The 13,063-nt window shown below is 42.4% G+C and overlaps 1 protein-coding gene across 3 annotated transcripts in view; it reads left to right on the forward strand.

Moving 5' to 3' along the window:
• Positions 1 to 13,063, forward strand: part of ABCA1 (ATP binding cassette subfamily A member 1) — a 91,931-nt gene that overhangs the window by 12,504 nt on the left and 66,364 nt on the right. For all 3 annotated transcript variants that reach the window (XM_063180747.1, XM_063180748.1, XM_063180750.1), the window contains 3 exons: positions 3,652 to 3,795; positions 9,030 to 9,123; positions 12,432 to 12,573. In XM_063180747.1, the coding sequence (XP_063036817.1) occupies positions 3,730 to 3,795; positions 9,030 to 9,123; positions 12,432 to 12,573 (302 nt within the window). In that variant the 5' untranslated portion in view covers positions 3,652 to 3,729. Of the gene's footprint in view, positions 1 to 3,651; positions 3,796 to 9,029; positions 9,124 to 12,431; positions 12,574 to 13,063 lie in introns of those variants that run through there.

The raw sequence follows: 13,063 nt of genomic DNA on the forward strand, positions 1-13,063 counted from the left end.
AGGAAAACTAATGCTGTGGGGATGGATTCCTGCAGCTTTTCATACTCTAGACAGAAAGCAGTATTTCTGCTTCAGAGTTCTGGGTGAGTGTCAGGAGTGATCACTGATAGCTGCTGTTGGCTCAGAATTTTACACACATGAGACATAAAAGCAATCATTGGAAACTAACAGAGTTTTGGCACTGCAGCACTAAATGGCAAGTTGTATTTCCCAGATGTGTTCAACTTATCAGACTGGTCTGATGTAGAGATAAAGTAGGACTTCACTTTTAACCAAGTTGGAAGTACTGGGTTGATGAGTTCTCTGCATCTCTGGCTTACACAGTTCTTGCCTATTGTGAGCTGGAAGAACATCTGAAAGGATGCTCAGCCATTTTCCTCTGGTATTAGTCTGCTGAGTGCTTTCTGATGGGTTAGTTATTCAAGTGAACCTTTTGTCAGCAGTATGCCAAGTATATCAGCCTCTGGATGAAAATCAGAGGTGACTACTCACAAACCTGTTCCTTGGTGTGTAACAGATACTGACTAGGGCATACAGTGTCATTGCAGTTGTCACCTGGCATGGCTGGAAGAACTGGATGTGCTTCAGGCTCAGGTGTTGTGCTCTTGGTGATTAATCCACTGTTAGGCTCTATGGTCTACTTTAATGCAGGGATTTAGCTGGTATGTCTACATCTGGACAGTCCTTAAAAGTCAGTATTTTTATGTAGTTTAAAACTTTTGTCCAGGCAGAACAGGCCAGATCATTTGCTTTGTTCTGCTTAACTCCAGAGAACTGAAGTTCAAGCAGGTTGCACAGCTGAGTCTTCCTGGCTGTGCATGCTTCTGGCTGGTCAGCTGAGATGAGTTAAATGATAAAATACGTGCCCGTAGCTCACTAGTTTGCTAATGTGAAGGTGAATGTTACAGCCTCTATAAAGCAGTATTTCCATGTTCTGGATCCTGTGGACTGACTGCAGTTGCAAGGGATCAGTATCTGAATTTTCACAGATGTGCATTAAACCAGCTACCCTTTGATTTGGGTACCCATTCCACAGACTGGTTGAACTTCTGTTTTGCCTCTGTGCGGGGTATTAAGGTGCAGGAGTAGAGTCTAATTCCATTGATGAGAACACCAAAAGTCCCTTTGACTTTTCATGGGATATCATTTGTACTCTTCCTGTGGCACTTTATTCTTATGGGTTTTGGTGTTTAGCTTTTATTTCTGGAAAACATTGGAAATTAGGGTTTTTTTTCGGAGATTTAATAGTATTGGGGGCCTGAGAATGAAGTATGGAGATCTCTGAACACCCTTCTGAAGATAAATAAAACCTGTTGCACAACTACCTGTAACTGTTAGAAGGCTGTGCAGTCCTTTCCATACTTCTGTATGCCAAACTTGTGCAGTGGCTGCAGGATTAGGCTCAGGCAGCAAAGATTGTTTAGTGGCTTGGTGGAGAGCACAAAAAAATCAAATGGAGGTCTTTGACCCACAGACCAGCCCTGGTATCCTTGTGGAAAAACGCATGAAAAGAGCAATTATCTTAGTGTTCTTAGAAATATGTTGGTACCACATTATTGGTCAGGAAGTGCCTGTGTACTATGTGAGAAGAAGTAATCTAGGTTTCTCTTTAGAGTGAGTAAAGTGTTGCCAAATCCCGCAAATACTATTCAGAAACTTAAGGGGTGGAGGTAGTACAAAGGAGAGGTAACAATATTCCCTGCTTAGCTGTGTTGCAAGGTTGATTGCAGCTTTAGATATGTAATATTAGATATGTAATAAAGACCTCCCCCCCATATCCAAGGCTGCGAGCAGAGGAGTGCTTTAGGTCCATGAGTATGGGTGCAGTCATCAGCCAGGATTTGTCCTCTGAGATTCTCCTCAAAGGGCAGGCTTTTTCCCTGCTGTGGATATGCCAGTAGCCTGACAAGTGCCTTTCCCGAAGTATGCCTCGGAATTCATGGTCTACCAGCCAGATGTGCATGCATCTGCAATGTGTTAGTGTCAGGGTGATCCAGCCGGCAGGATGCACTGGGTACGGAAGGATGGCTGTCCTGCCTGATGAGTTGGGCATCCCTCTGCGAAAGTGTGTCTGTGGAGGTCCTATCCGTGAGTTAGAGCAGCACCTGGCAGAGGTTAAGGGGCCCATGCTGACTGTATGCTCCACTGCTGACGTGCTGGCATGAGGTTCAGTTTGTAAGGTTTTGTAGGCATCTGTTATTACTCTGTGGTTCTCTGTACTGGTGTGAAAAAATACTGTTGACCTGTTGTGATTCTACAGTGTAATCATCTACGAAACTCAGTGTAACAGGCTTATTTTTGTTAGTCATGTTAGGGAATTTTTTTTGTAACACAGATCTACATTATTAAGAGACAGGTTTTTAATCTGCAAGTCATTGTAGCAATGGAATTTACTTTTGGATAAGACTTAAAGATGACAATTGTTCATCATCTCAAAGCTCACATCTTTAATTTTTTGTCTAATCTTACTCCAGTGTAGGTCTGGCCAGAGAATTTCCTGAGGTGGTCTTATGTTCCTAACACATTTACATATTTTTGGTAACCTTTTCAATGCTGTTTGCAGTCAGACATGCAACTTTGAATCTTAGGGCTAGGATACTGTTACATGGGACACTAGAATCAAAAGTATGTATGTTCCCAATTTAACAGGTGTTGGAAAGAGTTGTTCTCTTGGTGTGTGTTTGAATCAATTGCTAGTTGTCCTCTAAATGCTGATTCTATCAACTGAGTGTATTCAGGTACATAAATCAGAATTAATTTAATGTGGATTAACTAAGTTCCTGTGCAGACACTTGCTCAGGATTCAACTGCTCTTAATTTGAAGTGGCCTTAAAATTCGGAAGTAAATTAAGATATGCTGAATTAATTCTGGAAAAAAGGTGTAATGACTAACTAATATAGTGAAAGCTCACCTTAGCGCTTTAAGATTGAGCCTTGCTGGAAAGGTATGTGTACCAAGCTCTATATTATGCTTTTATTAATTGCCACGAAAGAGAATAATTTTTAAAAATAATTTTTTTAATCCCATGTGCTCTTGTACTGTAGCAAGACAGACACTTAATGCACAACAATTTTCCATTTACTTCATCTAAATTTTAACAACCCCAGCATCATTCTTAATCACTTACCTTCAAGGGAACAGGCATTTCTCCCTTGCCTGTTAAATGCACAACAGTTTTGCCTACAAGCAGTGTTGACTGGACTTCAAAATGAGGATTTTCCTAATTTGGCAGACAGCTTTTCACCATAATAAAAGTGTACATGGAAAGATGCTTTAAGGAAAAGTATTGAACTGTATGGTTCAGTGTTATTTGGAGGAATCTTTGAATCATTTTTCAAAGCCTCTTACTTATTCTCATTCTGGGCTGTCCTTGCTCTTGCAATTTCTGGGGCAGAAAATAAGAGAATTGTATTGCAAACCTCTTTTTGTGCTTTGGAGCTCTGAGATAAGAAGCGGTGAGTCTAAGTCTGAGCTTACTGAGACCCATGAGACTTGGCTGGAGAGCATGGGGTGTGTGGGGTGTTCCCTGAAGAGGTTGCAAGGTCACAGAGTGCAGCCTCTTGTCTTTCCCGATCTTGTTGCCTTTTCTGTTTTGAATGACAAAACTTTCGCCTTCCAACTTTTTTCCTGTTTTTCTTTTCTTTCACTAGTTAATGCCTGGCCACAACATCTGTACTGTGTACGGCTGCTGCTACCTAAAGGGAGCTTCTAGGCTTTGCTGAAGGAAGATGGCTTTCTGGACGCAGCTGGGATTGCTGCTATGGAAGAACTTTACCTACAGAAGAAGACAGACTGTAAGTACTAGCCCAAGGGTGTTTTGAGATCTTAAGTTACAGTCTTGCAGCTTGCATGACTATACAGCTTTTCAAGACAAACAGGGAAACATTCTGTGTCTTACTTGAAGTTCATCCTTTAGTGATCCCTGGCTGAACAACAGGTCTGGCTTTGGAAAGACCCTGTTCAAACTGGAGAGTGTGGTGGGTGGACAGACACCAGAGGGCTTGAAGGTGCTTAAGACTTCTGTCCTGAATTCCAGTGTGAGAGAGTGTTGGAGTACTGAAACACTGGTGTCAGATCAGGCAAAGAGGGTGCATGACTGCTGTGTGCAGCAAAATAGATGTGAAATGAAAACCTGTGCTGAGACCTGCTCCGCTCTGTGGGTGAGACATTGCCAGGCTGCAGTGATGTGCCTGCGAGTCTAAAACCTTTTGAATGCTGTAAGCTGCAACAATGGCAACAAAATCCTGCCACTTCCTAATGGCAGAAGTGGCAGAGGCAATAGCAGATATCTCCAGTCACTTTAATCATTGAGAGTATCCCAAACCTGCTATGTAACTTTACAACAGAAGATATAGATTAGGTGGATGGCATGAAGCATGTTCTTGTAGTGGCACGAGGATAAACCCAGGTAACGGATATTCTTCTGCCAAGGTGTGTTCTGAATGGCTGAAATGCTGTCCTCACCATCTGTTAACAATGTAGAAATTTACCTGTTAAGAATAGACAATATATAAGAAGAATTTCTCCTTGTGATAAAAAGGGCACAGGAGTGTGGATCCAGTATGGTGTTCTTAAAATTCTTTTGCCTTAAGGTTGAGACCACATAGGATGCTATACCTCTTGCAAGCAGTTAAAAGTCTGAGAGAGCATGGGGGTTTAGGAAATACCTGTGTTGGACAAGGAAATGATTTGTGCCAACAGGTTTGTTCAGAGGATCTGGCCTGTTAGATCTGACCTTGAGGAGGTGTCAGTAGGGAATGTGAAAGGAACATAAGTTACTGAAGTGTTGAGTGGAAAGTGGTCTCTGATAAGCTTTCTGAACCCTTCAAATGTCAGGATGCTTGCCAGCTGGTTGAGTTGGGTTGTTTTAGAAACTCAGTGTCACAAGGGAGGAAAGGCTATCATATTTACCACTGGCAATGGTCACAGTCCCTGAAGTCTTCACTCAGGTGTCTGAGGCTTGTTTTTACAGGACTTGAGTTCAGTGAATTCAGAGCTGGAATTAGTCCATTGTTAAATAAAATCAACAAAAGGGCCTCACTGCCTCTATATCTTTTCTTGTATATAAACAGAGCTGCCAGTGATGATCAAGTTTTTGTTTTGCGTGTTTTTGCCTTTAATGGAGCTTGATCTCCCAGGATAGGACTACCCACCAGAGAGGTCATGGGCTGTGTCAACTGCAAGGAGTGAGCCTGTCAGCTCTCTGAATGCGGGTCACATCCTGGTCTTGTGAGCAGTCTCATAGTTTAGAAAAATGTTGCAAATGAAGCTGGGGGAGTACTCTCAAAACTGGCTGTGGCTCCTTAAGGTTGGATCTTCTCAGCAATTGCTAGGTAAACTAGGAGGCTATTTCAGAGGACCTGAATTTTACAGTGGGAATAAAGGCTTGGTATATTTTTACCAGAATCTTCTGAAAATAATAGAATCATAGGGACATTAAGTTTGGAAAAGACCTCCAAGATCATAAAATCCAGCCTTTGTCTGAGGAAAAGCCCGCTTAACAGGAAATGGCAGAGAAGGGGCAGAACATCTCTTCTTACCATGCTGTTATCACAGCTGCACAGTTCTTTCTCTTTGCTTTCCTGTTAGGAGACCGTTGTCCTTGAGTTGTGTTGATGAAGACTCTCTCCCATTTGTACTTACTGAAGGTGTAGCTTAGAAGTAGTTTGATCCTTACCCTTCTCATGAAAAATGTGGGCTAGCCTTGGCTTCCCACTGAACCTCCCCCTTTGGCTGCTGTGATTTTGGGCTGCATTGCGAAACCTGGGTTCAAAGCTCACCCTAATGTGTGCAGTTGAAGTGTTACTTTGTACTGGATGGCTTCCAACAGCACTGAAGTGAGGGGAATGAGTTCACATAGAGAAGAAAAAAAATCATGTTCAGGGGTCACTGGGTAAAAACCTTTTCCTCCCTGCTTTCTTGCAAATGAGGAGACACCTCAAACTTGCATGGAGAGACTGGTCAGCTTCTGGTAGCTCCCTGCATTGAAACTGAACCATAAAGGTGGGAAGGGGAGTTGACAGTGGGATGGGGTGATAGTGTATTTAGTTCTTGCTCAACAGATTTCCTGTTGACACAATGTAGAGCTCAGTGTTTAATGGCATCCTGAATCAGGCAACTGGTATAAATTTAACATGCTTAGGGATTAACCTTGGTAAAATTAGGACAAATTTGTTCCTAGCTGAATTCACCTGCTGTGTGCAAATGGGATGTTCCTTCTTCAACTCCTGATGGAGCTGGGATAGGTGAGGTGTTGGGTTCTTGAAGATTCATTTCATTATTTACATGGCTGGTCGTTGCAGCACAAGAGTGGCAGAGGAGACTTGATTTTTCAGTATCTACTTAGAATGAATCTCAGTAAGACATGTTCCCTTTTGGTATCTTTGTGTCCTTGTCTGGACATGCCAGAGTGGATGAAAAGTGCTGTCACAGCAGGGTCGGGAAGCAGTAGGGGAGGGAACCTACTGACCTTTAAGAGCAAAGAAAGATAACTCAGTTTTTTGTTGAGCAGCCCAAGAGACTTGCTGAGGAGTCCCTACTGATGTGCTCCTGACACTCTGATCTTGTCCCTGTGCAAACCTCTGGTGCAGCAGTTGCCAGCTGTTTCTCACAATGTAGCATTTTGGTAGCTGTTATGATGCCTTCCTTCAGCTGTAAAGGTGCAACTTGGTTCGAGCTGCTCCTTTCTCTATCCTCTCTGGGCCTGTTGATGTGCCGAGTGAGGTGTGTTGTGCATGCAACCCACACATGGTTACCTTTGTGACTGTGTAACCAGGAGTGCAGGAGAGGAGCTATGTGTGCGAGTGGCCTGTTTCCCCTGCAGCAACAGGGCTTTTTCTTGGGCACTGCTCTCCATCCCAGTGTGGTGTGACTGGGGCTGATATTCTCTGAGCAAGCCAGGGCTTGTGCTCAAGGGCAGCATTTCTCATTGGTTCTGTAGCAGTTGCAGGGCTGTGAGAGGCTACCTGTCCACACTGGTCACTGCAGGAGGCTTCCACAAGCCCAGCTGACGCTGTTCTTCCCCAAACAGTGTAGCAGTAGCTGCTTGGGGTGCATCTGCTTGCCTACAGCCAGGGTGGCTGAGGGCTGTGACATGTGCAAAAGCATGACCATTGATGCTAGAAGACAGAATGGAGTTGTCCTGGTTTCATAGCCACTTCACTGTCAAGTGGAGGAAAAGTCCTGCTATGCCATCCTGGCAGCTGCTATAAGAGTATCATGAAAACAGGAGTAGACAAGTTGTCAGTGTCCTAGGTCAAAACATTGATCTCTGGAAGCCAGAGCACTGTTTAACGCAGATGGAAGCAGGCTGTCAATGTTAATGGCTGAGTTGTGTGCTGCCACTGCATCATTTATTGTAATAAGAGACTACAGATACTGAGGCATCTTCCTGGTACCTCTGTTAGTGTGATCTCAGTGGGATTTCTTACCCAGTAGTCATACAGTGTGTGCATGACGATAACAGATGACAGAATATTCTGAGTTGGAAGGCACCCACAAGCATCATCAAGGCCAGCTCCTAAGTGAATGGGCCGTGTGGGGATTATGTGGGCAGCCTTGACCTTATAAGCACTACGCTCTAACCAGCTGAGCTAATATCGGGATCCAATGGTAACAGTATCCCAGAATTATCTTGCAGAGACTGGCACTGTTACCAGGAAGGCCTGGAAGACTGATGCTCAATTTTTATACCTTTTAGGTAGGGGTGCTATTTGCTGTTTGATATCAGCTCTGAAGAGTATCTGTGAAAGGCCATCCTACATAATTTTGTCTGCTGGATCAAGTGACCTTTGTTTTAATGCCCTGTTTTTACAAATGCGCTTATTTTGAGGTACAGTAGTTACCTAGAAGTTTGTCACCTCAAAGTTTGCATGGAGTGTCTTGTGCTGAGTGTTAAGAGTCCAGTTTTAGCTGTTAATGATGGAACATGGAAAAACATGTTTGTAGGTGGGGATACTGTCTCCCACTAGGTTGCAGGTCTTACACTCTGGCTTTTAAGTAGGTTGATGTAGACCTCTTATTAGAAAAGACTGAGTTTTTCAGGAAAAAAGTGGAAAAGATTTTTCTTCATTTGACCAAGAAAACACTCTGTTCTGCTGCTAGTCATAGATGAGAAGAGTACAGAATATCAGCATAAAAAGCTTTCAGATTTTGTCTCGTAGCTTACTGAAAATACATGTTTATGCAGTCTTTCTGGAGTGGAAAAGTAGGGATGTGGCTTCTGAAGCTCAGGTCTGGGAAACTTCAGCTTCTGTCTCAGAAGCTCTAGGCTGGAGGCTTGCTTTTGTCCACATGCTTCTGTGGGATGTGACAAATCTCAGTGAATTTTTCTGCACTTCAATACTTTAAGAAATGTTGTATATTTAATATCCAGCAGGCTTTTTCTTCTTCTTGTCTTGTCCCTCTAAATAACTGAGTTCTTTATTTCTTTACCAGATATTCACTGCCTTTCTGTAGATTACCTGCACCAGTGGGTGCTGCCTACCTTCATGAAAAAAACATAAATTAGAACAAAACAGACTAGATACCCTAATCTTAGTAGCTCTGCTTTCTAGATAGCAATACATGTCTGCAGTACTGAAAGAGTTGGTGTAGCATGCATCAGCACAATTTCCATGCCTCATGTGTTAGGGTAGAAGCTTAATGGTCTGCTGTGAGAATGGGATATAAGTACCCCACTGCCTCAAAATATGGGATAAAAAAATTCAGCTCATTTCTAGAAAGATTAATTGGGAGGTTTTTTCAGTTAGGGGACAGAAAAACATAAAAATAAGCCAAAAATAGCCCTTAAGTACATCCATTTCAGTTGAATAACTGGCACATGTCAATGAAAAAAACCTTTTAATTCTTTGCACATTATCCTCTGAAGCTGGAGGAACAAACTTCTCGATCCTGGTATATGTAGGCAGAGCAGAGTAAGACAGTGCTTACAAAACTGTTTTGGCTTACAAGTGGATTGTCCTAGAACTTCTGTTCTGACCTTTATTTTGAGTATGATGTCTTAATACTTTGCCTTTATTGTTTCCAGTTCCAGCTGCTGATCGAAGTTGCCTGGCCTCTGTTTATCTTCTTCATCCTGATCTCTGTAAGACTTTCATATCCGCCGTATGAGCAGCATGAATGTAAGTAGCAAACACAGCAGCTGCACCCAGAATGCTTTTGTTTCATGGTTAGAATGCGATAATGCAGCTGGCAAGATGGAAAGAGCAGTGGTTCCCCACTTCAGTCAGAAATATGCAAGAGGGCTTGATAACTCCTTTGCTTCCACCTTGGAAACTGCAGTTAACTGATGATGTTACTCCAAGGACTGTAGGTTGCTGCTCTTTCTTGCTGTTTCTCATTTTGTATTTATATTACCCGAGAATTTGCTGTACAGCTCTGCAATATCTGTAAAACCTGCACACAACCCCAGTCTTATTTCTCTTTTTTGATCTGTGTTTGACTTAGCGTAAAAGAATGCAGTGTTCTGATCTCTAAGAAGGCAATCTTGTTTCCAGGTAGTAAAGTGCATTAATGTATCACATTAAAGGGCACAAGAGTGATTCCATTCCTTCGAACTATTACAGTGTCAGCTCTGCATTTAATAGATTCAGCAGTCATACGTTGCTGACAAAAAAAACACTTCTACTTTTCTTTTTGCGCCCTAAATGGGCAGATTACTGCTTTTCTTTCAAAGGAAGCTTGTTTTTTATAAATGACTATCTATAGGCCTCTTTGGTTGCCATTTGATTTAGGAAGCATGACTTGTTTATTAGGAACATGGTGTTGTTTTACTGTGTTTGGTGACAGCTTCATACTGCAATTAAGTGATTGTGGAATAGCTCTTTGTTTATCTTTCCTTAGCCTGATTACTTCAAGGTAAGGTTTAAGGGTCAGGAAAATATGTTTCTCAAGGGCCCTCTGAAGTGTTTCTTTCTTGAAATAAGGAAAGAACTCCCTTTTACAGCACTTATCTTGTCTTTGCAGTGTCTGGGGCATTTTGTGCTGTTTGTGTGTTCAAGCTGGTATCTTTTTAAATCTGAGGTGTTAGTGTTTGCAGTTTCCCATTACACTTTGACTCTGCTGATCCTATGTACTGCCTAACTCGCTTTTTTCAGCACTCAACAGCATAGTTAAAACTTCCCTAAGTTAAATCTCATATTTTACATGGAATTTGAACTGCCTCTTCTGACTGAATGTTACAGTGACATTAGGAGAGTTATAGACCTGAAGCTGAAGAGAAGTAATTAGCACTCTACTCAGCTTTTAAAAATAACTAGCAACCTTAGTGGTAATTAATTTCAGCTGTGGCAGGGCTGTATATAAACTGAAACCTAGCTAGAGCTGTGATTTTGTAGAACTACTTGGCTTGGTCTTGCTAGTCAGTAGCCTTCATGTAAAACATTTGCTCTGGCACCATGGTGTCCTGAGCATAGTTTTGAGTCTTTTACCTCCAATCCTTTTCCCTTCCCAATTACATAACTATTATTGCTTTGTCTGCCTTCTTGCATTGTTCTGAGCAGTTACAGAGTAAAGGGCATCTGATAACTTTTAATTCACTTCTATGGCTTATTTTTCTTCATTTTTTGAAGACGTTCTTTCAGTAGGTTTCTAAATTGTGTTTTCTGGATTGGTTTCACTGAACGTTCGCTTATGCTGACAAATGTGGATGTGTTGTGAAGTGAAGCAGCTTTTGCTGGACTGTGAGCAGACATAGAAAGTAGGTTTTTGGGTTGATGGTGAACTCTTTGGCAACCCTGTGGATGCCTTAAGGGAAGTAGGATTGTTATCTGTAGTGGCAGTGTTGTATGCTGTTATGAAATCACTTGTAGGTGATAGCAGTAATGCCTGGTGATAGCAGTAACAGAGCCGTGTGCAAGTGCTTTGTAGCCTCTACATAACACCAGCATTTTAATGGTAGTCTTTTTCAACAAACCAGTAAAATTTTCAGTTTTTTTTCCCTGAATGAGAAGAACCAAGGGTTGGACTGTTGTCAGGATTTCTTGTTTCTAGCAGCCTGGCTTGGTGTGAGGAAGTTTTCTCTTAAAATGGGAAGTAACAATTAACTTTGAAGTGATAGCTATGTGGCTTTTACCAGACCAGTGAGAGAAGACAGATTGCTATTGGGCCAGAGTGCTAGTGCTGTCTTGTGTCGTGTAGAACCTTCTTTTCTGTTCCTGCGACCCTTCAAAGTATTCAAAATGCACTTTTTTGGCAGTGGGAGGGAGAGAAGCTGACAAGACGTGACTAATCTCTTCTGAAAAGCTAGATGTTTGCAGCACTGTAATTGAAAATTATGTGCAGCACTGTAATTGAAAATTATGTTGCACTGTTTTCTGTGTATCTTATCTGATTTAAAACCAACAGATTCCTGCTATACTCTTGGAGAAACTGGTGTTACACGCATCACTGTGTCTAAATGGTTACTATAAACTCTTGTGTGTCATTCCTCTTTTGACATTGCTCTAAACATTTTCTTGGAGTTACTAACAGTGTAAAATGAAAGGCATGGAGGACAGAGAAGATGATTTTCTGGGAAGTTTTACAAGATGAATCTGAAAGTCTTAGCATTTTTCCTCTTTCTCCCTCCTTCACTGCAAGCCCCTCAGCCAAGAACAAAAGGGTAAAATGAAACAAAAGTCAGGTCAGGTAAATAGCTCTTCTATTTTAAACAGAGAACTAGGAGCAAGAGTTCCCTGGAAACACTAAGCTTAGTTTCCTTAACCCTTCTCTTGCACAGAGTTCTTGCCTTTCTCCAGGGAGGGCTGATATGGTTTCCATCTTCCTTCAGCCATCCACATTATTGGGCCTTGCTGTAATTTAACAGATTTGATACTACTTCTTTCTGGGGCTTTGATACTTCTGTTGGAGTTGGAGGTAGGGAGCCAACCCCCTGAGTGATGGCAGGCATGCTGGGAGGATGAGGTGGGCACCAGAGGGGAGGGGGTGGGCATCTGATCCTCAAAGTCTTGAGCTTTGAGATCCTGAGAAAGGGACATAATCTTCCTCCAAGATCCTGTCCCTAGTGTGAAGGTGAGGAAGCAAGCTTGTTGCAAAAAGAAGCCTGACAGTTTATGTAAAGTCCAGGATTATACAAGGGAGGCCTTCCTTCCCCAGTCATTGTGTGGGGGTATGGGATTCACAAGTATACAAGTGGCATACTGGTGGAGATCTGCCATGACTAGTTTTTTACTGCTTTGTTCTTATACAGGATGTAAACTCTGGTCTATGACTTCACTAGTTCTTTAGTGGAAAGGTTTAGACCTCAGCAAGAAGATTTGAAAGAGCAGTGTGGAGAGTCTAATACAGGCTCAATTCTTCGTAGGACTGAGTGTTGGCTGGTCTGCTCTTTCGTAGGCACTTGGGGGCAATAGTCAGTGCAGGGTTAGCACTGCTCTTCAAATACAATGCTGTGTAGTAGAGGACTGTATCATGTGTCTTTCTATTCTAGGTCACTTTCCAAATAAAGCTATGCCTTCAGCAGGAACCTTGCCATGGATACAGGGGATCATCTGCAATGCCAACAACCCATGTTTCCGCTACCCAACTCCTGGGGAATCCCCTGGTATTGTTGGAAACTTCAATGCCTCCATGTGAGTCTGTCTGCTTTTGCCTCATCTCTGTTCTTAGGGAAACATGGGGGAAAGGGGTATTTGGAAGTCACCTATCAGTTGTGAAATCTTACACCGTGTGAGGGTTTTGCAGTTTCTACTGCCTCTGTAGTACCAGATTCTTCAGTTACCAACTTCACAGGGGCTAGCAGGCAGCTGGTAGGCATGCAGAATTCCCAAGTTCAATTACCTGAAGTTCTTGGTGAATGAAAAGCTTTGCATGGATAAGGACTGAGCCCATTCTCTTACCTGGGCTCAGAATTTGACCTCAAAAAAGTAAGGCTTTTAAGATGCTCCTTTTTTTCAGAGCATCTTTTTTCCTGGTTAATGAACCTCTGAACAATGTAGAGTGTGAGGCAGTTGAACATGTTTAGGGAATACTCCCTGATGTTTATTGCTTATTGCTGGCTGATATGATGCAGGAAGCACAATTTATGGCCAGCTTTCTTATACTTTGCCTTACTTGCTACAT

Source organism: Melospiza melodia, chromosome Z, assembly GCF_035770615.1.
Source record: "Melospiza melodia melodia isolate bMelMel2 chromosome Z, bMelMel2.pri, whole genome shotgun sequence".
NCBI classification, from domain to species: domain Eukaryota; kingdom Metazoa; phylum Chordata; class Aves; order Passeriformes; family Passerellidae; genus Melospiza; species Melospiza melodia.